A 26,515-nucleotide genomic window follows, 5' to 3' on the forward strand; every position below is an offset into this window, starting at 1 on the left:
GGAAAAAAATTGGAAATTTTAAACTTTGTAAACTAATAATACTATTGAGCAGTCAATATGGATTCTTGAAAGTGAAAAAATGTTTATATAATGCATATGAGGAAAAGTTAAATTCATGCAATTTATATTCATTAATTTTTGGAAGAATGATGTACTGCAGAACTAAGATACAGTGAAAATCTTTGTTTTGAATGCCATCCAGGCAGGTTATTCCAAACATAAGTACATTGAGGTAGTACAAAAGGAAAAACTATAACAGAATGTAGAATGTAGTTTACAGAAAAAAATGCAGTGCCAGTTGATGGGCAAGTGCAAGATCATAACGAGGTAGATTGTGACATCAAGACTATTTTGATTGTACAAGAGTCTTATAACAGCATGATCAAAGCTGCCCTTGAGCCTAGTGATAAGAGTTTTGAGTTTCGTGTTTTCTGCCCATTGGGGGTGGGGTGGGGTGAAGAAGGTAAGCTGACTTGGGGAGAGGGTTCTTTTATTGTATTGACTTCTTTTCCGAGATAGCTGGAAATGTTGATGGTCAGTGGAGGAGAGACTGGTTTTCTTGATGGATTTGCTGTGTTTATAGTCCTCAACAACTTCTTGTGGTCTTGGACAGATAAAACCACAAAAAGTTGCATGCACTGATATAACTGTAACATGGGCAGATACTTAAGAATATGTAAAGTTGATAGGTATATGCTAATCACAACAAGCAGGATAAATCTAATCTCAAGTTATTGCAATAACTCTATCCTCAGTTATATGAAATGTATTTGAAGGCATCATTGTCAATGCTATAGGCTAGCCTTTACAAATAACAAGTTGTTAATTCTCTGTTTGGTTTCTGCCCCTTTCCTGTAAAGCTAATTTTATATGTGCTGAATATTATTCTTTGGACTTAAAAATAATTAAAATATTTTATTTTGCTTTTAAACTATTGGTTATGATATTTCATTTTCAGTATAAAATATGTCTACGGTTCAATCTTTTAAAAGGTCTCTGTTAAACAGGAAAGATTTCTGTTTAAAAGATCAAATTAAGAACAATTTGCACCTGATTAGTAACGGTCTGTCAGAACTCTGCAACTTGATTGACTGTTCAGCATGTTTGATCACGTTATTGTCTTTGGGAGTTAAGAATTCCCTAGAGAATGTACCCGGCAGCAACTTGCTTCGGAAAGGAGATGCATGTTGCAGAGCCTACTTAGGCTACTTGCACACTAGACCGGTTAAATCCGTAACCGAAGCTTTTTCTCTTCATTTTGACCCTCAGTCCACACTGAAACAACATTTTCCTCCCCCGAAAATGAAGTTTTTCTAAAACGCTCTCCAGAGTGTGTAAATTTGAAAATGCTGATTGTGCAGAGCAGTGTGGACGGGGCAACCAGAGATTTTTAAAAACACTGTCATGACGTGCCGGAACAGATGGTGGCGGCAGTGCAACATTTCATTGTTTTCTTGAATGCAACTCCCCACACAACCTAACAATTTCAGAACAGGCGGCGATGAGACTGAAGCCAGAAGAGTTAGAAACGTACTCACCAAATACTTTGACCCATAACTTACTGAATAAATAAGTTATACTCACTTTGCCCTGTTTTCTGTCCTTGCTTATATGAAGGTGGTTTACCTATTTATGCAAGTACTTCTCTGACAATAGATGTGTAACAGCCTAATGTAACATGGTATGGAAATACAAGATAACACTGATGCAGAGATGTTTTATACATTTAACAAGGTGCTTTATCAACCGGGTCATACTGTCAGTTCCCTCCATATGCTCCAGTATTTGCTTTTTTTAGTTTCAAGTTCTCCTGCGCGAAAGCCAACAGCTGTCCCTCGTTTGGCAATTTCCTTTTAAGTTTTTCTAGTCTGTAACTACACAAACACGCATTTTCACAGTGAGATTCGACACCAAACATGTCACTTGTTTTCTGTAGATGTGTCCTGTGCATGCCCAGTAGGAGGAGATTCGCCCAAATACCCGTTTTAATGTGGACGGAGGTATTTTCAAAAACGCTTGGTGTGGACGCCTATCGTTTTTACGTGAAACTGGCATTTTCAAAATTATCCGGTCTAGTGTGGAGGTAGCCTTAGTGGGAGGGTATTTGTGAATCTAGAAGCAAGTACTGTCACTTTCAATTCACTGAAATGTCTGAGCTGATATTCTGGAAAGTTTACTGCATTGCCATGTTGCAGGATGGTAACATTTGATATATACTTTTCATGTTAACTGTGTATTAAGTTCCTTTATTGAGTAAACTTTTATGTGATCTGTTGAGGAAACAAGAAGAATAAACATCTGTCATTTCTTATAAGTTTTAACTGTAACATTTCATTGTTTAGCTCAGTATAATTTAGATTTCAATTTCAAGAAACTGTAGTATGAATAGTGTCTGCATTAACCTGTGAAATTGCATAAACACTGCAGAAATATTTTACTAAATATGTATTGATAACATAGAAAATACCTACTTCTATAGCATTTTGTTTTGTGTTATTTGGTTACTGTGTTTTGCTGCAACTGCTCATGTTATTTTCTTAAGTTGAAACTAAAATGTTATTTTCTAATTTTAGATATGTTTATGAAGGAATTCCTGTATCAGAGGTGATTCAGGAAAATTTCCAGGATAGTATTAAGTTATTACCACCACTTTCACCAGAATATTTGTATGAATGGCAAAGGATTGCAGAATATTACGTGGAGAGACCTAGAATGATACTTTTGGGAAAATCGGTAGGTAATTAAAGCAATAATTTTATTTCTTTAACCTCATGAAAATATAAAATTGTAATAAATGGTAAGCTTTGACTGTTTTCAGAAGTGATGTACAGTTTTTTAAAAAATTATTGTTCAGTAAAATACCATCTTAAAAAGTTACTACACAGGAGCTCATAACATTGGGTGTAATGTATCAACTTAAACAGAAGATTGGCAAAAGAACAGAAATAATATGGAGACAAGAATTAATATCTTCTCTCACTTGTGAATCATTATAATTCTCTACGCCAGGAAATGGAGTCTGAATGACTGAATGTATTCAAGATGACACATTTTCTTCCATAGTTGCAGTCATTGTTAGTGGGAAACAAACAGGTAGGTGGAGCTTCCAAGATCGGATCTCCCATGATTACATTGGATGGTGAAGTAGGCATAAGGGGACATACAGTATAGTCTACTCACTCTCCTTTTGTAATGCTTTCAATTAAGGTTATTTATTGAAAGTTAGAGGTATTCTTTGTGTATGAAGAACTGTACAGTTATTACAGACCCAGGAACTGCAGCAAAGCATGGCCTCTTATCCAAGAATCTTTTGTTCCAGCAAACCTCTATGGACTATACTTATAACCCACAGAATAACTGTAATGTAATACTGTACTGTACTAATCAACACTATAGACTTAAAACCGCACTGCTCCTACTTTTGAAAAGACAGGAATGTTGTTTATTCATATCCAGTACAGTTGCAGATATAACCATATCATGGGTTGCCTTGTGCTGTTGAACCTTTGTAACAGAATAAGTGTGATTGAAGACAGAAAGGACTGAAAATTCTGGATTTTGGAGCAAAAAAAACATCCTGCTGAAAGAATTTAGCAGACCAGGTACCATCTGTGGAAGCAAAGGGATGGTTGACATTTTTGGTTGAGTACATGCATCAGTTGGGCAGGTCATTTGCAGATGTCAAAGAACAGATATGTATGATGTATGACAAACAAAAGAAAATCTGCAGATGCTGGAAATCCAAGCAACACACACAAAATGCTGGAGGAACTCAGCAGGCCAGGCAGTAACTATGGAAAATAGTAGGTTCAATAGATTCAAAAGGTACATTTAATGTCAGAGAAATGTATACAATGTACTTCCTGAAATTCTTTTCCTTTGCAAGCATCTATGAAAACAGAGGAGTTCCTCAAAGGATGAATGACAGTTAAACGTTGGAACCCCAAAGACCCCCCCCAGCTCACATGCACAAGCAGCACAAAGGCCATGACCCCCCCCACCGGCAAAAAAGCATCAGCACCCTTCACCGAACACTCAAACATGCAGCCAAAGCATCAATAAAGACACAGACTTGCAGTACCCCAAAGATTACAGTATTTGCTCACCCGGTAATTTGACATACCAAAGGCGCGTGCGTGTATTCTCATTCTCATTCTCTCTCTCTCTCTCTCTCTCTCTCTCTCTCTCTCTCTCTCTCTCTCTCTCTCTCTCTCTCTCTCTCTCTCTCTCTCCCTCTCTCTCTCTCTCTCCCTCCCTCCCTCCCTCCCTCTCCCTAATAAGGGAAAAAGGGGTGTCCCCATTTCACAGCAAGGGGGAAGACATAACAAACAACTCACTGATTTATGGTATTATAAGTCTGTTGTGTTGCTTTTTCTGAGCTCTGCGCTCAGAGAGCTCAGGTGTCCAGATACATAGCTAGCCTGGTTCTCATGATGCCCTTGTTGTCCCATGATGCCTCAGTCAGGGACACCGCCTTGAATCAGCCCGTCTCCAGAGCCATGAAAATCCGGCACCCTGATGGCGTGCTGGTCTTCCAGCCTGTGTCCTTGGCATATCAAAAAGCAGCCGGTTGTGGGGCCCTGACAGCGGGTCCTATTCCCACGAAGAACCAAAGTCAGCATGTAACTCCAGGTCAGGGTCTTCAAAAGAACCTTGAAAAGGGAAAAAAAAAGAAATATCATAGATAGAAATAGAGCTGTTTCTACACAAGCAAAGGAATCACTGTTTAGCGCCATCATGACTTCGCGCTGCCCTCTGTCACAGTCGACGTTTTGGGCCAAGACCCTTTAGCAGGTCCTGGAGACCCTTCAGCGGGTCACAAATGATGCAGACTAGTGCCGTTTGGCCATAGCTGGTTGCATAAGATTGACACAGCTCATCAACTACTCTTATGCTGCCAAATCTTTCCAAAAAGTTAGTTTAAGATAAAATACATGACACGCAGAAAAGGAGTTGGTCTCTCTGACTTTCTGCAGTAAAGTAACAGAACACAATGTTTTGTTTTCATTTTTAAGTTGTGATATCATTGGCATTTTTGATATTATTGCTCATCCTAATGGTAGTATTAGTATTAGTGTGGCACTTGGCCAAGTGTTGGGCTCATAATCTGAAGGTCTTGGGTTTGAGTCTCGGCCAAGGCAGTGTGTTGTGTCTTTGAGCAAGGCATTTAATCACACACTGCTCCAGTCCACCCAGCTGAAAATGTGTACTGGCAAATGCTGGGGGTTAACCTCGCAATAGACTGGCGTCCTATCTGGTGTGTGGGGGGGGGGGTTAGTTTTGTACTCTCAGTCGCTTTACACCACAGAAACCGGCGTAAGCACTGGCCTGATGGGCCACAAAGGCTCGGGACAGACTTTGACTTTTGAATGTAGTGATAAGTCTCTTCTTGAAACATTGTTTTTACACTATAATTATGTTATTCAAAGCTTACTAGCCTACTTCAGAGGGCAATTAAGAGTCAATCATAGTACTGTGGAATGGAGACACAGAGAGGGCAAATGGAGTGAAGAGTAGTTATGATGAAATTTTATCACAATCTAGTAGTTTGTAATCATACTACCAAAGTTGGTCTTTAAAAAAATTTGGATTATTTAATTTACCATAAATTCCAATATACTGTGTTGAGAATTGAAATTTCTTCTTTGGATTGTTAGTCTAGGTCTATAAATTATCTGGTTTTGTATTCACTGTGTTCCATTTCTTCTGCTCGGTAACTTTCTGAATTTCTGTGTAACACTACAAAAAAAAATTATCTGATGCCTGGCTCAGTTCTCTTCCCAACAATTTCTCCAGCCTTAACTATTTTCATCAATCTAAACCCTTAATATATTCTCAGAATCATAATCAGTTTATTATCACTGTCATATGTCTTGAAATTTGTTGTTTATAGTAGCAGTACAGGACAAGACATAACAAATTACTATAAGTTACCATAATAAGTAAATAAACAAACAGTGCCATAGAGGAATAGCAAGGTAATGTTCATGAGTTCATTGACCATTCAGAAATCTGATGCCACAGGGAAAGAATTTGTTCATAAAACATTGAGTGTGTGTCTTAAGGCTCCTGTACCTCCTTCCTGATTGTATTAATGGAAAGAGGGTCTGGATGGTGAGGGTCAATAATGATGGGTACCGCCTTTTTGAGGCACTGTCCTTTGAAGACGTCCTCAGTGGTGGAGAGGGTCATACTTGTGATGGAGCTGGCAAAGTCTACAACCCCTTGCATCCTCTTTCAGCTTTGTCCATTGGAGCCTCCATACCAGGTAGTGATGCAACCCATCAGAATGCTCTCCATGATATATCTGTACAAATTTGCTTGAGTCTTCGGTGACTTATAAAATCTCGTCAAATTCTTAATAGGTAGAGCTACTGTTGTACCTTCTTCATGATTGTATCAATGCGCTGGGCCCAGGAAATTGGAGCTATTCACTCTGACCTCTGAATGTGCATTGATGTGTGTTCTTCCTGAATTCTACATCAACTCCTTGAGCTTGCTGGCATGGAATATGAGGTTTTTGTTGTGATACTACTCAATCAGCTGTTCTATTACGCCTTCTTGTTGCCAGCTATGATTCTGCCAACAACACCAGTGTCATGAAGTTTTCCATTCTGTAATTTTCCTTTTGTGGTTTACAAGCAGATGAGCTAATTCCAAATTTCTGAATTGAAATTCATATTGGCAAGGCCACTCACTACACATTACAGACCAGGGTAACATTTAGGAGCTGAATTAGCATATTTGGCCCCTAGAGTCTGCTTTGTTTATCATTCGATCATGGATGTATTTTTTTCAACTCCATTCTTCTGGGTTCTCCTTGTAATCCTTAACTCCTTTACCATTTGAGAACCTATCAATTTCTACTTTAGTACGCACAATGACTTGGCCTCAGCAGCCCTATGCAGCTGAAGAAATTCCTCCCTATCTCAGTTTTAAAGGGGTGCCCCTTTATTCTGAGTTTGTGCCTTAGATCCTATACTCTTCTACTAATGGAAACATCCTTTCCATGTCTACTTTGTCCATCCTTTTAGTGTTCAGTAAGTTTCAGTGAGACTCCTCTTCCTTCTGAACTCCACTGAGTACAGGCCTAGAGCCATCAAACACTCTTCTATTCTGCCACTGTCTGCCGAATGAATAACATTTCTGCTTTATTTTCCTTTTGATTATATATTTTTTTAATTTCTCTGTTTACACATTCTGGAATTTCAATTTAAAACATTTTTTTTCTTTCACATTTAACTGTTAGTCTTTCTCCCATTTTACCTCCAAGCTATCATTTTGTTTCTTGAGGAAGAAGCAATCTCATGCAGGCAACTAATAACTTTGGGAGAAATAAATGATGAGATATAGGGTTGTAGTTGAAGAATTAATACTTAAATATTAGGCGTTGTTAGGTTAGTGGAGACACCTTAAATATTCAAGAAAATATTTTAAAAGGAGGAAATTTATGGAACAGAAATGTATTTATTAATAAGATTGTTAATAATCCATATTCTTCAGGGCCATGAGAATTTTGGACTGAAGCACAGTGGAAAGGGATCTAAAGGCAAAACAAATACATATAAAATGACAGGAATTCTGCAGATGCTGGAAATTCAAGCAACACACATCAAAGTTGCTGGTGAACGCAGCAGGCCAGGCAGTTCAGGCAGTTAGTCCTGACGAAGGGTCTTGGCCTGAAACGTCGACTGCGCCTCTTCCTATAGATGCTGCCTGGCCTGCTGCGTTCACCAGCAACTTTGATGTGTGTTACATATAAAATGAGATGGTGTTTAAATTAAATGGAGGAATGTGGAAGAAACCCTATTTTACATTTGAGAAGCATATTTTGGATACTTCATTGGGTTTGATTTTAAAGGGAAATGCAAGCATTACTGCAAGTAAAGTGTAGAGGAGTTAGGGGTTTCCATTAATGTATAAGACCATCTGATTTTGAAATATGCTCACAGCTCTTTGCTATTTTACGGTTGTACCCCATTGTTGGACAACATATGTCATCCGAGAGGTAATGTTGCAGCTACGTAGGACCCTGGTCAGACCCCACTTGGAGTACTGTGCTCAATTCTGGTCGCCTCGCTATAGGAAGGACATGGAAACCATAGGAAGGGAGCAGAGGAGAATGTTGCCTGGATTGGGGAGCATGCCTTATGAGAATAGGTTGAGTGAACTCGGCCTTTTCTCCTTGGAGTGATGGAGGATGAGAGGTGACTTGATAGAGGTGTACAAGATAATGAGAGGCATTGATCATGTGGATAGACAGAGGCTTTTCCCCAGGGTTGAAATGGTTAGCATGAGAGGGCATAGTTTTAAGGTGCTTGGAAGTAGGTACAGAGGAGATGTCAGGGGTAAGTTTTTTACGCAGAGAGTGGTGAGTGCGTGGAATGGGCTGCCAGTGGAGGTGGAAATGATAGGGTCTTTTAACAGACTCCTGGATGGCTACATGGAGCTTGGAAGAATAGAGGGCTATGAGTAAAGCCTAGGTAGTTCTAAGGTAGAGACATGTTTGGCACAGCTTTGTGGGCCAAAGGGCCTGTATTGTGCGGTATGTTTTCTATGTTGCTATGTTTCTATCCATTTTGGGGTTGCAGAGTTGCACCAATCCACCTTAGAAACCTGGAGTTCTTCAAAAATTTTTATGTTATTATGTCTAGTTTTATTAATTGCTTTGCTTTGAATGTTTGAGCTTTGTTTTAATTTTTGCAAAAAAAGATTAGTACATTTAAAATAATAACTTGAATCATTTTAAATAGTTTTGGAAAGCTTCTGTCTACCAATTAAATTCAATGTTGCCCTGCTTTAAACAACGTGCTAAACTATTGTGGATAGCAAAACTGAGTGTTAGTTTTTCCAAAGTTTCATGTGTGGGTCTTGATCTGGCCCTCGTTTCCCTCTTCCATAATCTCCTTCCTCCTCTGCATTGTTCCACATCATGGCGTTCATAGATGGAAGCCTGATTTGTCATCAATGCTTAGGTTTGCAGTTTGGAAATTGCAATCGATAGTGTTCATACCACACAAGTTAAGTTTAGGAGGTAAGCACTGAGTTCAGATAAGTTGTTACTCACTTCAAAATATAGTGCATTGTGTTTTGAACAATTAATTTTACTCTGAAATTATGTGATATTCTAATTAAGTAAAGACAGAGTTTTCAACATTTTGATATATTACTGCCATTCTTTGCTTTTACAATAGTTTTTTGCATAGATATTTGACTCTTTGTATTTGTTTTGAATAGATGAAAATCCACAAAGATGCAACAAAGCTGTTTTGGACACCAGCATTTCCCAAGTTTGCAGTTCCTATTTCATATATACAGGAAATCCTATACCCAAAGTTGCAAATGGAATTGGTAATAAGAAAAAAAAATCAGATATTGTGCTTTTTTTTCCATTTTGTTATTTTTTATTAGAGATTTGGATGTAAAGCTTGTATTATTACTAACAGATAGATGAATTAAACAAAGATAAATGGAATTAATGATGTCTGGTTTAACCTAATCTTGAACTACTGAAAACTAATATAGATTCAGGAAGTTCAATAGTGTCTCTTTCTTCCGTAGTCTTACATTTCTCAAATGTGTGTCCTGGAAATGGTAACTAGATGCCTGGGTTCAGTTTATTAACTGATTTCATTGAATTATTGTATGATATAGCAAAGAAAGGTGTCACTTGGGCCACATGCCTACTTTTGAAAAGCTATGCAAAAAAAAACAACTCAAAATGGAAGTAAAAACAAAATTGCAGATGCTGGAAATTTGAAGTAAGGACAGAACATACTGGGAACATCCAACATGTCAGGCAGAATCTATGGAAGAAGACGGTTAACATTTCAGGTTCTTCATTAGAACCGGTCACTTGCATAGAGGGTCTGGTGGAGAAAAAAGAATATCTTTAATAAGATGAGACCAAATAGGGTTCATGGCAGTTCGATGCAGATTATGCTTCTTTATCTGTGTTATGTGCTGTTAACAACAGGGCTGTAGGATATGCCCAGCAGACAGGCTGCATTAATGAACAGGAAAAAAGAGCCAAAATCACACGGCAAAACTAAAATCCAAGATTAATGTAAGGTGTATTGGATACAAAATATACTAGTCAGAGGATTTCAGAGTGTCCTGGTACATGGATGTGTTCATCAAATTTCATATTCCAGGTTGCAGAGAAATTACAATATTTTCTCCCAGGAGTTGTATTTGCTACTAATTTTAATACATCCTCTGACTAATGAAGGCCAACACACCACACACCTTTTTAACAATTCTATCAACTTGCGCCACAACTTTGAAGGATCTACGGATGTGAACCCCAATGTCCCTCTATTCCTCCACATTGTTAAGAATACTGGCATTGACCCTGTATTCTGGCCTCAAATTCAGTCTTCCAAAGTGAATCACGTTACACTTTTCTGGGTTGAATTCCATCTGCCACTTCTCAGCCTATGATAACCCCCCACACCGTCTACAATTCCACTAATCTTCATGTCATATGCAAACTTACTAACACACCTTTCTACTTCCTCATCCAAATCATAAAAATCACAAAAAGCAGGCATCTCAGAACAGATCCCTGTGGAACACTATCGGTCACTGACCTCCAGTCAGGATATGCTCCATCTAATGTCACCTCTTTCGTTTATGGGCAAGCCAATTCTGTATACACAGAGCCAAATTTCCGTAGTTCACATGCCTTCATTCTGAATGAGCCTACCATGGGGAAGCATATCAAATGTCTTATTAAAATCCATATACACCACATCCACTGACCTGCCTTCATCAATATGTTTTTCACATCTTCAAAGAAGTTAATCAGGCTCATGAGGTACGACCTGCCCCTCACAACACCATGCTGATGATCCCTGATCGGACAATGTTTCTCCAAATGTTCATCAATCCTGTGTCTAAGAATCTTCTCCAATAATTTGCCTACCACTGAGGTAAGGCTCACTGGTCTATAAATCCCAGGATTATTCCTACTCCCTTTTTTGAACAAAGGTGTAACAATTAACATCCTCCAGTCATCTGGTATTACTCCTGTGGCCAGTGAGGATACAAAGATCATTGCCAAAGGGACAGCAATCTCTTCCCTCGCTTCCTATAGTAACCTGAGTTAAATCCTGTTTATCTACTCTAATATTTTTCAAAAGTTCGAGCACATCTTCTTTCTTAATGTAAACATGTTCTAGCACATCAGACTGTTTTACTTTGTGTTGACAAATGTCAAGGTCCCTTTCACTGGTGAATACTGAAGCAAGCTCCCTAGCTCCCCCTAGCGCCTCGACTCTAGGCACATGTTTTCTCCCTCAATCTAGCCATCCTACTTTTTTTCCACATATGTGTAGAATGCCTTGGGGTTTTTCTTAATCCTACTTGCCAAGGCCTTCTCATGCCCCCTTCTAGTTCTCCTAAGTCCATTCTTCAGCTCCTTCCTAGCTACCTTGTAATTCTCTAGAACTGTGACTGATCCTTTGCTTCCTAAGCCCTAAGTAAGCTTCTTGCTTCCTCTTGATTAGGTGTTTCACATTTCTTGAGAACGTGGTTCCTTCACCATACAATCCTTTCCCTGTCTCATTGGGGCCAAGCTATTCAGAACCCCATGCAAGTGCTCCTTAAACAACTTGCTCATCTCTGTGTATTTCCTTGAGTACATCCATTACCAATTTATATTCCATTCCTGCCTAATAGCATCATAATTCTCCCTCCACCAAATAAATACTTTCCAATAATGTCTGCTGCTTTCCCTCTCCAAGGCTATAGTAAAGGTCAGAGAGCTGTGGTCACTGTCACCGAAGTGCTTACCCACTGACTGACACCGGACCTGGTTCATCACCTGGCGCTAGAACCAGTATTGCTCCTCCTCTAGTCAGTCTGTCTGCATATTATGTCTGGAATCCTTCCTTTCTAAAATTTGCCTCCCAGTTTGTTCCTCAGTGTTTCTGTTGCTGGTGGGAATACGCCCAATAGAGTGATTGCTCCCTTCCTGTTTCTGACCTCCACCCACACTGACTCAGTAGACAATCTCTCCATGACATTCTCCCTTTCTGCAGCTGTGATACTATTCCTGATTATCAATGCCACTTCCTCACCTCTTTTACCTTACTCCCCCTCTCTTTTGAAAGATCTAAATCCTGGAACTTCTCGCAGCCATCCTTGCCCTTGCAATAGCTAAGTCTCCGTAATGGCCACAACATCATAGTTCCATGTACTGCCATATACTGTCCCATGCTCTAAGTTCATCACCCTTATTCCTGATACTTACATTAAAATAGACATATGTCGCTCCATTCCCATTTCAATTTTACCTTAACAACTGCCTATCCTGCCTCATAGTATCTCCACATGTTGCATTACTTGTACACCAACTGCCCCAACCTCTGACCTATCATTCTAGTTCCCTTCCCCCTGCCAAGCTAATTTAAACCCTCTCCAACAGTTCTAGCAAATCTGTCTGCAAGAACATTTGTGCCTCTGAATTTCAAGTGTAAGCCATCCTTTTTGTACAGGTCATACCTTCCTCAGGAGAGATCCCATTGAATCAGAAATCTGAAACCCTGCCCCATGCACCAATTCCTCAGCCACATATTCATCTGTCAAATTATCCTATTCTTACCCTCAATAGCGCATGGCACAGGCAGAAATCCAGAGATTACTACTCTTGAAGTCCTGTGTCCAGCTTCCTACCTAGCATCCTATATTCTTTCTTCAGGACCTCATCTCTTTTCCTATTTATATCATTGGTATATTGTGACATTTATATCATATGTATACATCTTTTGGATGTTCACCCTCCCTCTTTAGAATGCTATGGTCCTGATCTGAGGCTGACTGCAGCTTTTTAATGTTAAGTTCTCCTCCAACAGTATCTGAAGAGGTATATCTAAAGAATAGAAAATCTGCAGATGCTCTGAAGTAGTTTACTTGTTATTAGAAGGAATGGTCACAGCAGTACTCTGCACTATCTGCCTACATCTTTTCCCTCTCCTGACAGTCACTCAGCTACCTGCCTCCTGCAACTTAAGGGTGACTACCACCTTGTAGACCTTATCTGTTCATTCTGCTGAATGAGCCTTTGGTCATCCTGCTGCAGCTCTATTTCCTTAGTAGATTCTATGAGAAGCTGCTGATGAATGTACCTCATGGGTTTGTAACTATCAGGGAGACTCAGGACTCCCACACCTGACCTGAATAACACATCACTCACCCTAGACTCATTTTCACCATTCCAGCTAGGCACTAATAGAGAAAGAAAGAGACTTACCAGAAGTTTCCCTATACCTTCGCCTCTCTTCACCAAAGTCTCTTAAGCCAAAACCTCAAACCCTTCACTTTAACACTGGCTCACTCCAACAATAGCCACTTCTACAGTGTGTTCCACTTAAACCTGACTTATTTTTTTGGCTCTTACCAAGTGGCTAATTATCCTGTGATCTTAGGTGCTCAGAATGTCCCATCTTGCTTTTTGGAATCTTGCTCCCACAATGCACAATCCAACAGCTCCTTGCAATCTCAAGCACATAGAAACTTTGAAGATGACACGAACTTTGCAGATAGTATAGATGTTTGATATATAGCATGTTATTCACTCCAGAGCAACTAAAGTAAGCAAGTTTTTGTGGAACAGTGGCAGATTAAATTTTGTGCAACTTTGGTAGATTAAAACAGTAGGCTGCTGGTTTGCCCTATCATGTGCGTAGATTTGGTTATGTTGAAGAGAGTTATTTGTTTTTCAAGAGAATGGTAACATGTTACTAAACATTATTGAAGGTAGATACAGGAGAGAAGATTTTGCATTTGTATGCACACAGTATACTGAATAAGGTAGATGAACTTGCAGCGCAATTGTAGATTGGCAGGTATGATGTTGTAGGCATCGCTGTATCATAGGTGAGAAAAGATTATAGCTGAGAACTTAATGTTCAAGGATACACATTGTATCGAAAGGACAAGCAGGAAGGCAGAGGGGAGCAGCGTTGTTCTGTTGGTTAAAAAATGAAATTAAATCATTAGAAAGAGGCTACATAGGCTCGGAAGCTGTTGAATCGTTGCAGATAGAACTAGGGAACTGCAAAGGTAAAAAAATCCCTGATGGGAGTTGTATACAGACTACCAAACAGTAGTAAGGATATGGTCTACAAATTACAACCAGGAGATAGAAAGTGCATGCCAAAAGGGCAATGTTACAATAGTCATGGGGGATTTCAATACGCAGGTAGATTGGGAAAATCAGGTTGGTGCTGTATTCCAGGAGAGGGAATTTCTAGAGTGCCTATGAGAGCAGCTTGTGGTTGAGCCCACTGGAAAATCAGGTATACTGGATTGGGTGCTATACAATGAACCAGAATTGATTAGAGGACTTAAGGTAAAAGAACCCTGAGGGGCAAGGGATCATAATATGATCAAATTTACCCAGAAATTTGTGAAGGAGAAGCTAAAGTCAGATGTATCAGTATTACGGTGGAGTAAAGGGAATTACAGAGGCATGAGAGAGGAGTTGACCAGAATTGATTGGAAAGGAGCACTGGCAGGGATGATGGCAGAGTAGTAATGGCTGAAATGTCTAGAAGCAATCTGGAAGGCACAGGATATATACATCCCAAAGAGGAATAAGTATTCTAATGGCAAGTTGACATAACTATGGCTAACAAGAGATGTCAAAGCCAACATAAAAGCTAAAGAGAGGGCATATAATAGAGCAAAAATTAGTAGGAAGTTAGGGAATTGAGAAGATCAATAAAAACATTATTGAGCAGGTAAAGATAGAATACGAAAGTAAGCTAGCCAGTAGTATTAGAGAGGATACCAAAAGTTTTTTCAGATACATAAAGTGTAAAAGAAAGGTGAGAGTGTATATTAGACCAGTGGAAAGCAATGCTGGAGAGGTGGTAATGGGGGACAAGGAAATGATGCATGAACTAAGTATTTTACATCAATCTTCCCCATGGAAGACACTAGTAATATGGTGGAAGTTTCGGGCGTTAGCGGTAATGGAGTTTACAAAGTTACCATTACTAGAGAGAAGGTTCTTGGGACTCTGAAAGGTCTGAGGATAGATAAGTCACCTGGACCAGATGGTGTACTCCCCAGAGTTCTGAAAGAGGAGGCCAAAGAGATTATGGAGGCATTAGTAATGATCTTTCAAGAATCCCTAGATTCTGAAATGGTTCTGGAAGACTGGAAAATTGCAAATGTCACTCCACTCTTCATGAAGGGTGAGAGGCAAAAGAAAGGAAACTATAGTCCAGTTAGTCTGACCTCAGTGGGTTGGGAAGATGTTGGAGTCAATTATTAAGGATGAGGTCTCAGGGTACTTGGAGGCACATGATAAAATAGGCCATAGTCAGCATGGTTTCCACAAGGGAAAATCTTGCTTGACAAATCTGTTGGAATTCTTTGAAGAAATAACAAGCAGGATAAACAAAGGAGAATCAGTTGATTTTATATTCTTGGATTTTCAGAAGGCCTTTGACAATGTGCAACACACGAGGCTGCTTAACAAACTATGAACCCATGGTATTACAGGAAAGATTCTAGCATGCACAAAGTAATGGCTGATTGGCGGGAGACAAAGAGTGGGAATAAAGGGAGCCTCTTCTGGTTGGCTGCTGGTGCCTAGTGGTGTTCCACAGAAGTTTGTGTGGGACCAATTCTTTTTCTGTTATATGTCAATGATTTGGATGATGGAATTGATGGCCTTGTTGCAAAGATTGCAGACAATATGAATACAGGTGGAAGGGTAGTCTGATGCAGTAGAGAGGCTATGGAAGAACTTAGACAGATTAGGAGAAGGGGCAAAGAATTTTCAGATGGAATACAGTGTTGAGAAGTGTATGGTCATTCATTTTGGTAGAAGAAATGAAGGAATTAAATATTTTCAAATGGAGAGAAAATACAAAAAGCTGAGGCACAAAGGGACTTGGGAGTCCTTGTGCAGGATTATCTAAAGGTTAACTTACAGGTTGAGTCAGTGGTGAAAAAGGTCAATGCGTTGTTAGCATTCATTTCAAGAGGACTAGAACATAAAAGCAAGGATGTAATGTTAAGATTTTATAAAGGACTAGTGAGGCCTCACTTGAGGTGTGAGCAGATTTGGGCCCCATATCTTAGAAAAGATGAGCTGAAACTAGAGAGGGTTCAATGGAGGGTCATGAAAATGACTCCAGTATTGAACAGCTTGTCATATCAGAAATGTTTGATTGCTCTGGGCTTGTATTCACTAGAATTCAGAAGAATGAGGGATGACCTAATTGAAATCAATCGAATGGTGAAAGGTTTGCTCAACCTGAGCAAATCTAAGTGTAATGAGTAGATTAATTGTATAATTTTATACTTATCTGAATATTTATTTGACAGAATAAATTAATATGGAATAAGTTAATGTATATACAGTAAATAGTTAATGGTTTACTTTGCTTTGTTCCTCGACTGTAAACTCCACAGAAATATCTATCCTTGTTTGAGCCAGATCTCTGGATTTACTGGTTTATCATAATCCCGTTTAGCAATTTGAGATAGCAATACCTCATCCTTAATGTATACAGTTATCTGGTACTGAAAATGTTTGTATGAAAGAGGTTTTCCAAGGCAAAACATTTTAAGCAATACCCCCTCTGTAACAAAACAAATAATTTTGGAAGTTCTTAATTGGTTTGCCAATGTCAATGGAGAGGAAACATGTTAATATTTGATTATCTTTCAACTGCCAGAACAATGATATCCCATACCACGTGGAGTGACTCTAAGTCTTAACTTAAATGAGATACAGTATAATAAAATCATCTTACCTCAGATTATCTGCTAGATATTATCTTAAGGCATTGCTATAAACTGGGAGAAGGAAACCTACATCATTGAGCAGTAAACAGTCTGAAAGATCTTTCATTGTCTGCCTCATGTATTCAAATGTCTCTATTGGCTTTTGGGCTCTTGACTGGGTGACTTGGGTCTCAATAAACTTGAAACACCTAGCATATCTGTGGTAAGGGAAACCATCAACATTTCAGGTCCAAAACCATTCACCAGAACTAGGTAAGAGAAAAAAAGATAGTTTTTGATAGGATGGGAGATGACAAAGTGATTTGCAGATCAAAGGAAATAAGTCTGATGAGATGGACCACATGTATTAGTGGAGGCGTTTAGGACATTATGCTTCTTTGTGTGTATGATGAGTTATATAAAGGGTACCTCTTCTGGGGGAGGTATGAACTGTTCAAAAGAGATGGGTTGCACCTGAACCCGAGGGGGACCAATATTCTCGTGGAAAGGTTTGTTAAAGCTGTTGGGGAGGGTTTAAATTAACTTGGCAGGGGGGTGGGAACCGGAGTGAAGGGACTCAGGAAAGGACGGATGGTAAAAAAAAGTAAAGATAACGCGCAGTCAGATTGTCAGGAAGGGCAGACTTAATTGTAGCCAACAGGTTGAGTATCAAATTATTAGGGATGCAGAGTCAGAAAGGACAGCAAATACGCTACGCAAGGTGTTGTATCTAAATGCATGTAGTATAAGAAATAAGGTGGATGATCTTCTTGCAGTATTACAGATTGCCAGGTATGATGTTGTGGCCATCACTGAGTTGTGGCCGAGGGATGGTTGTAGTTGGGAACTGATTGTCTAAGGTTATACGTTATATCAGAGGGATAGGAAGGTAGGCAGAGGGGGTGGTAAAGAATGGCATCAAATCAGTAGAAAGATGTGACATAACATTGAAAGGTGTTGAATCTTGGTGGGTTGACTTAAGAAACTGCAAGGGTAAAAGAAGGTTAATGGCAGTTTTATACAGGCCTCCCAACAGTGGCTGGAAGGTGGACCACAGGTTGCAACAGGAAATGGTAAAGGCGAGTCAAAAGGGCAATGTTACGGTAGTCATGGGAGATTTTAACATGTAGGTTGATTGTGAAAATCAGGTTAGTTATGGATCTCAAGGGAGTGAGTTTGTTGAATACCTAAGAGATAGGTTTTTAGAGCAGTTTGTTGTTGAGTCTACTCGGGGATCAGCTAAACTGAATTGGGTGTAATGTAATGCAGCGGTCCCCAACCACCGGGCTGTGGACCGGTACTGGGCCGCAAAGCATGTGCTACTGGGCCGCAAGGAAACGATATGATTTGGCGATATGAGTCAGCTGCACCTTTCCTCATTCCCTGTCACGCCCACTGTTGAGCTTGAACACACGCAAGGTCATTAACAGCGCATCATCCGCGTCAGCGCAGGAAGGAGTGCAATTCCTCGAGCTTGCAAATGACGACGGGCTGAAAAATATGTTTGACATAACATCTCTGCCGGCATTCTGGATCAAAGTCAAGGCTAAATATCCTGAGATAGCCACGAAAGCACTGAAAACGTTGCTTCCATTTCCAACATATCTCTGCAATGAATGCAACGAAAACTAAATTGTGGAATAGACTGGACATAAGGAACCCCCTTCGAGTATCGCTGTCTCCCATCACCCCTCGATAGGACCATGTTGTTGCAGGAAAACAAGTATTCAGCCCCGGACTCCCACTGATTCAGCGATATTGGTGTGTTGCAATGATTTTATATGTTCATACGGGGAAAATATGTGCTGTGTGTTTAATATCCAAACGTTACTTAAAATGTTATGATGCTATTGACTTATATAACCATATAACAATTACAGCACGGAAACAGGCCATCTCTGCCCTTCTAGTCCGTGCCGAATGCTACTCTCACCTAATCCCACCGACCTGCACTCAGCCCATAACCCTCCATTCCTTTCCTGTCCATATACCTATCCAATTTTTCTTTAAATGAAAATATCGAATCTGCCTCTACCACTTTTACAGGAAGTTCGTTCAACACTTACTTCAAGCTCCCCTGTCCTCCCCTGATAATTGACTTATCACTATATTTATGTGAGAAAAATATGGGCTGTGTGTTTAATATTAAATTCGTTAGATAAACTCTTTTAGAAACGAAATTGAGTGTATTAGCCACTTATCACCTATATTCCGGTCGTGATTAACACCCCGCCCCCGAACAGAATTGCTAAAAACGATTTGCAGGGAAAAAAATGGGCATGTACATGCATGTGCACTGGTGCCTGCGCAAGGCTTCATGGTCATTGTAGTCTTTCTTGGGGTAAACCCAACGTATTTGACTGCTACTCTTGTCTGTTGGCAACCCTACCCACGCCCCCCCCCCCCCCGGTCGGCTGGTCCGCAAGAATATTGTCAATATTGAACCGGTCCACAATGCAAAAAAGGTTGGGGACCCCTGATGTAATGAACCGGAGGCGATTAGGGAGATTAAAGTAAAAGAACCCTTAGGAACCAGTGATCACAATATGATTGTGTTCAACTTGAAATTTGGTAGGGAGAAAGTAAAGTCTGATGTAGCAGTATTTCAGTGGAGTAAGGGAAATTACAGTGGTATGAGAGAGGAGTTAGCCAAAGTAAATTGGAAGAAGCTGCTGGCCAGGATGTCAGCAGAGCAGCAATGGCGTGCATGTCTAGGAAAATTGAGGAAGGTGCAGGACATTTCTATTTCAAAAATGAAGAAATACTCAAATGGTAAAATAGTACAACCGTGGTGAATAAGGAAGTCAAAGCTATTGTAAAAACATCAAAGCAAAAATAGATAGAGGATAGAGGATTGGGAAGTTTTAAAAAACCTACAGAGAGCAACTAAAAAAATTACAGATGGAAGAACATAAAATATGAAAGCAAGCAGCAAATAATATCAAAGTGGATAGTAAAAGCTTTTTCAAGTATGTTAAAAATAAAAAAAAAGAAATGAGGGTGGATATAGGACTGCTAGAAAATGAAGCAGTAGAAATAATAATGGGGGACAAGGAGATGATTGATGAACTAAATAAATATTTTGCATCATTCTTCACTGTGGAGGACACTAGCAGTATGCCTGATGTTGTAGTGTGCGAAGGAAGAGAAGTGGGTACATTTACTTTACTGTTTACCTACTTACTGTTACAAGAGAGAAGGTGCTCAAAAAGCTGAAAGACCTAAAGGTACATGTCATCCGGACCAGAGGAACTGCACCCTAGGGTTCTCTAAGAGGTAGTGTTATAGATTGTGGTGGCATTAGAAATGATCTTTCAAAAATCATTGGACTCTGGCATGGTGCCAGAGGACTGGAAAATTGCAGATGTTACTCCAGCAGGAGGAAGACAGCAGAGGGAAAATTATAGACCAGTTAGCCTGACCTCAGTGGTTAGGAAGATGTTGGAGTCGATTGTTAAGGATGAGGCAATGGAATACTTGGTGACACAGGACAAGATAGTACAAAGTCAGCATGGATTTTCAGGGAAAATCCTGCCTGACAAACCTTTTGGAGTATTTTGAGGAGATTACAAGCAGGATAGATAAAGGGGATGTAGTGGATGTTGTATATTTGGACTTTCAGAAGGTCTTTGATAAGGTGCCACACATGAGGCTGCTTACCAAGTTAAGAGCCCGTGGTATTACAGGAAAGTTACTAACATGGTTAGAGCAATGGCTGATTGGTTGGAGGCAGTGAGTGGGAATAAAAGGATCCTTGTCTGGTTGGTTACCAGTGACTAGTGATGTTCCTCCAGGGTCGGTGCTGGGACCACTTCTTTTTATGCTGTATATCAGTGATTTAGATGATGGAATAAGATGGCTTTGTTGCCAAGTTTGTAGATGATACGAAGATTGGTGGAAGGGCAGGTAGTGTTGAGGAAACAGGTGGGATGCCGAAGGTCTTGGACAGATTAGGAGAACGGGCAAAAAAGTGGCAAATGAAATACAATGTTGGAAAGTGCATGGTCATGCCCTTTGGTAGTAGAAATAAAAGTGCGGACTATTTTCTAAACAGGGAGAAAATCCAGGAATCTGAGATGCAGAGGGACTTGGGAGTCCTTGTGCAGAAGGTTAACTTGCAGGTTTTGTCGGTGGAGAGGAAGGCAAATGCCATGTTAACATTCATTTCAAGAGGTCTAGAATACAAGAGTAAGGATGTGATGCCTCACCTTGAGTATTGTGAACAGTTTTGGGCCCCTTATCTTAGAAAAGATGTGCTGGCATTGGGGAGGGTCCAGAGGTGGTTCACAAGGATGATTCCAGGAATGAAAGGATTATCATACGAAGAACGTTTGATGACTCTGGGTCTGTGCTGGCTGGAATTCAGAAGGATGAACAGGGATCTCATTGAAACCTTTCAAATGTTGAAAGGCCTGGACAGAGTAGATGTGGAAAGGATGTTTTCTTTGGTGGGAGAGTCTAAGACAAGAGGGCATTGCCTCAGGATAGAGGGGTGCCCTTTCAAAACAGAGATGTGGAGGAATTTCTTTAGCCAAACGGTGGTGAATTTGTGGAATTTGTTGCGACATGCATCTGCGGAGGCCAGGTTGTTGGGTGTATTTAAGGCAGAGATTGATAGGTTCTTGGTTGGACATGACATCAAAGGTTACAGGAAGAAGGCTGGGAGCTGGGGTTGAGGAGGAGATAGAAATAAAAATTCAGCCATGATTGAATGGCAGAGCAGACTCGATGGTCCAGGTGGCCCAATTCTGCTCCTATGTCTTATGCTTTATGGTCTTACATGGCCAACAGACCATACAAATTGAATAGACTAAGAAAAACTGAGCAAAGTGGTAGCCAGTTTTGAAACAGACAAAGAAAAAGAGAACAACTTGCAGTTAGGGAATTCAATATTTAATCCAGAAGGCTGTAATGTGTCCAGATGGTAGATAAGCGTTGTTCTTTAAGCTTGCATTGGGCCTGATTCTAACAGTATATGTGTGTCTGTGGGGTGTGGGATGGGGTGGTAGGGGTGCACAGAGAGAAAGTACAGAGTGGGAGCAGGATAGTGAATTAAATTGGCAGCAACGAAAGCTCGGGGTCATTCCTGTGGACTAAATGTGGTGATCCATAAAGCAATTGCCCAATCTGTGTTTGTTTACTCCAGTGCAGAGGAGCCCGCTCCTCTCCAAAAACAGTATACTAGGTTGGAAGAAATGCTAGTGAATTTCTGTTTTACCTATAAGGACTATTTGGACCTTTGATGGAGCGAAGGAAAGAGATGGACGGACAATAAGCTCTTATCTCTTTCCAAAAATGCAACAATGCTTTTTCTGCCGATCTTTAACTAACAATCTGACTTTGCACAAACATTGAACACTCTCAACAGCCATATCTAACAGGATATTTTTATTTGTGCACTGTTTACATCATATGAAGTCCTGTAATCTTGCCTGTCTTCATGCTGCATACATTGGGAGTTGCAGCAGGAACATCCATACCACCACCTAGCACGTCATTTTGAACGTTAAACTTGCTTTCATTATTCACAGCTTAAGCTTGTGAAAAAGTGTTCGGACAAGAATAGGTTTTGATCCTCGATGAGATGTAATTTTAGTGAAACATTTTGAATCAGACAGATACTTTAGATTGCATGAGCTGTTGCCTCATTAGTGGGTAAGTCAACAATGTTATGATAGCATCAGTAGCAACATTCAGACCTAATATTTTATAAAATTGATTTATGTTCTGAATTTAACATATGGACTCTGGCTGTGAGGATATAAGCTTATTGAGTAATCTTTATACCAAATCTACAGGATCAAGAGAATCCTTGTGACTTCCATATGAATCAGGATGATGATTATGACATTGAAGAAGAACAGGAATATTTGGAAGATAAAGCTGCTCTGGTATGAATAGCTCCTTTTATGATTCTGATATGACCAATCAGATTTTTGTTTTGTGAGCTAAAAGTCAATTCTTTTTGGATGCTTGCATCCAGAAACAACCTGCTGCCAAGTGCAAAAGTTGGAAAAATGGAATGGAGATTGACTCTGCTGGGTGACTGGGACTATTCCATGATTTCAGGCCCTGCCTTGAAGCCTGTTCACAATCGGTCCTGATCCTTCAACAGTGACTATGCCTTTGTCGGATGTAATTAATGTCACAACACAAGAAAGAGAGTTGTTAAAGGTCAGCTGGTCAGAATTCAGGTCAGATATGTTCCAGTGAAGGGGTAGAAAAGGCTCTGATGACAAGGAAGGAATTAAACAGAGTACCTGGAAGGCCAAAAAGTGCCATAACATGCCCTTGACAAATTAGATCAAAGAAAATCCCAGTGTGTTTTATGGATCTTTAAAAACTTATCCATAGCTAGGGAAAGGGTAGAAACAATCAAAGACAAAAGGTGGTCATTTATGCTTAGACCTTAAGACCATAAGACATACAAGAAGAATTAGGCCATTCAGTTTATCAAGTCTGCTCCGCTATTCCTTCGTGGTTAATCCCAAATCCCACTCAACCCCGTACACCTGTCTTCCCACCATGTCCTTTGATGCCTTGACCAATCAGGAAACGATCAACTTTCACCTTAAATATACGCACGGTCTGGACCTCTGCTGTAGTCTGTAGCAGAGCATTCCACAGATTCACCACTCACTGGCTAAAAAAGTTTCTCCTTACCCCTGTTCCAAAAGGTCGCCCCTCAATCTTGTGCCTTCTGGTTCTGGATAGCCCCATCATAGGAAACATCCTCTCCTCACCCACCCTATATAGTCCTTTCAACATTTGATAGGTTTCAATGAGATTCCCATGCAATCTTCTAAATTCCAGTGAGTACAGGTCCAAAGCTGCCAAATGCTTCTCATATGTTAACCCCTTCATTCCCGGAATCATCCTCATGAACTTCCTCTGGACTCTGTCCAATGACAACAGATTCTTTCTGAGATATGGGGCTCAAAACTGTTGACAATACACCAAGTGTGGCCTGACTTGTGTCTTATACAGGCTCAGCATTATCTCCTTGTTTTTATATTCTATTCCCCTTGAAATAAATGCCAACATTGCATTTGCCTTCTTTACCATAGCCTCAACCTGTAAATTTATCTTCTGGGTGCTTACACGAGGACTCCTAAGTCCCTTTGCACCTTTGATGCTTGAACCTTCTCCCCATTTAGATAACAATCCACACTATTGTTCCTTTTACCAAAATGCATTATACATTTCCCATTACTGTATTCCATCTGCTACTTTTTTGCCCTTTCTTCCAATTTCTAAGTCCTACTGCAATCCCATTGCTTCTTCAACACTACCAGTCCCTCCACGTATCTTTGTATCTGCAGATTCTGCCAGAAAGCGATCAATTCCATTATTCAGATCATTGACATTATCCAAAGCAATGTGAAAAGTAGCGGTCCCAATACTGATCCCTGAGGAACGCCACTAATCACTGGCAACCAACCAGAAAAGGCCCCCCTTAATCCCACTTCTTGCCTCCTGCCTGTCAGCCATTCCTCTATCTATTGCAATATCTTTCCTGTAATGCCATAGGATTTTAGATTGTTAAGCAACCTCATAGGTAACACCTTATCAAAATGCCTTCTGAAAATGTAAGTAAATGACGTCCACTCCCTCTCTTTTGTCCATTCTGCTTGTTACTTGCTTGAAGAACTCAGATTTGTCAGGCAATGATTCCCTTTACAGAAACCATGCTGATTTTGACTTATCAGTCTCCAAGTACCCCGAAACTTCATCCTTAATAATAGACTGCAACACTTTCCCAGCCACTGAGGTTAAGCTAACTGGCCTATAATTTCTTTTCTTTTGCCTTCCTCCCTTCTTAAACAGTGGAGTGACATTTGCAATTTTCCAGTCCTCCAGGACCTTGCCAGGATCAAGTGATTCTTGTAAGATAATGACCAATGCATCCGTTATCTCTTCAGCAACCTCTCCCAGGACTCTGGGATGTAATCCATCTGGTTCAGGTGACTTATCCACCTTAAGATCTTTGAGTTTGCCTAGCACTTTTTCCTTTCTAGTAGCAATAACCTCCCTTCTGCTTCCTGACACTCATGGACCTCTGGCACACTGCTAGTGTCCTCCACAGAGAAGACAGATGCAAAATACCCATTAAGTTCATCTACCATTTCTTTGTCCCCCATTACTACCTCACCAGCATCATTTTCCAGTGGTTTCACCTCCCTTTTACTCTTTATATAACTGAAATTACTTTTAGTATCCTGCTTTACATTATTGGCTAGTTTGCCCTCATATTTCATCTCTTCCCTTCTTATAGCCTTTTTAGTTGCCTTTTGTTGGATTTTAAAAGTTTCCCAATCATCCAACTTCCCACTCATTTTTGCTACCTTATATGTCCTTTCCTTGTCTCTTATGCATTCCTTAACTTCCCTTGTCAGCTCCTTGCCATTTGAGAACTTCTTCTGTGGGACATATCTATCCTGTGTCATGTGAACTATTCCCAGAACCTTCAGCCATCTCTGCTCTGCCATCATCCCCGCTGGTATCCTCCTCCAATCCCTCTGGGCAAGGTCCTCTCTCATGCTCTGTAATTCCCTTTATTCCGATGTGATACTGATGCATGTGACCTGTGCTTCTCCCCCTCAAATGACAGGATGAATTCAATCATATTATGATCACTGCCTCCTAAGAATTCCTTTACATTAAGCTCCCTAATAAGATCTGGGTTATTACACAGTACCCAATCTAAGATAGCCTTTTCCCAGGTAGGCACGAGTTTGTCCACCTTATTCCGAACGCTACCGCATTTAAATACAGCACCTTCAGTCCAGCATTCTTCACCCTATTCAATTTTGCCTCTGTGGTACAATTTACCTCTTTGCTCTGTCTGCATGTATACCCAATCATTGGCTTGTCTTTCCTTATATTCATGTTACATCCATCATTTACTTGTAAACCTGCTGACTCATCCTCAGCTCTATCATACTGGTTCCCATCCCCCTGCATTATTAGGTTAAACCACTCCCAACAACTCTAGTAAACATGCCCACAAGAATATTCATCCCCCACAGATTCAAGTGTAACCCATCCCTTTTGTACTGGTCCCACCTGCCCCAGAAGAGGTCCCAATTATCCAGAAATCTGAATCCCTTCCCCCTGATCCAATTCTTCAGCCACACATTTATCTGCCATCTCATTCTACTCCTATCCTCACTGTTGTTTGACACAGACAGCATTCCCGAGATTATTATCATTGAGGTCCTGCTTCTCAGCTTCTTTCATTACTCCCTGTATTCTTTTTTCAGAACCTCCTTCCTTTTTCTACCTATGTTGTTGGTACCAATATTTACCACGACTTCTGGCTGCTCACCCTCCCTTTTCAGGATATTGTGGATGTGTTCAGAAACATCGCGGACCCTGACATCTGGGAGGCAAACTACTAACCGTGTTTCCTTTTTTGTGTCCACAGAATTGCGTATCTGACCACCTGACTATAGAGTCGCCTATCACTGCTGCCATCCTCTTCAGTTCCCTGCCCTTCTGAGCTTCTGTTGTTGCTTCCCCCAGGAAGGTCCCCCCCCCCCAACAGTGCTCAAAATGGAGTAATTCTTGAGAGGCATGGCCACAAGGGTGTTCTCCACTTTCTGACGATCTTCTTTCCCTCTCCTGACAGTCACCCATTTATCTGTCTCCTGTTGCCTTGGGGTGACTACCTCCCTGACGCTCCAGTCTATCACTACTTCATTTCCCGTAACAAGCTGAAGGTCATCGAGCTGTAGCTCCAGTTCCCAAACACAATTTCTAAGGA

At 40.4% G+C, this 26,515-nt stretch overlaps 1 protein-coding gene across 1 annotated transcript in view; it reads left to right on the forward strand.

Moving 5' to 3' along the window:
- Positions 1 to 26,515, forward strand: part of ttc6 (tetratricopeptide repeat domain 6) — a 309,199-nt gene that overhangs the window by 87,342 nt on the left and 195,342 nt on the right. The window contains exons 7-9 of the mRNA XM_063059735.1: positions 2,574 to 2,733; positions 9,238 to 9,351; positions 22,548 to 22,640. Coding sequence (XP_062915805.1) covers positions 2,574 to 2,733; positions 9,238 to 9,351; positions 22,548 to 22,640 — 367 coding nt within the window. The remainder of the gene's footprint in view (positions 1 to 2,573; positions 2,734 to 9,237; positions 9,352 to 22,547; positions 22,641 to 26,515) is intronic.

This window comes from Mobula hypostoma, chromosome 1, assembly GCF_963921235.1.
Source record: "Mobula hypostoma chromosome 1, sMobHyp1.1, whole genome shotgun sequence".
Classification (NCBI taxonomy): Eukaryota; Metazoa; Chordata; class Chondrichthyes; order Myliobatiformes; family Myliobatidae; genus Mobula; species Mobula hypostoma.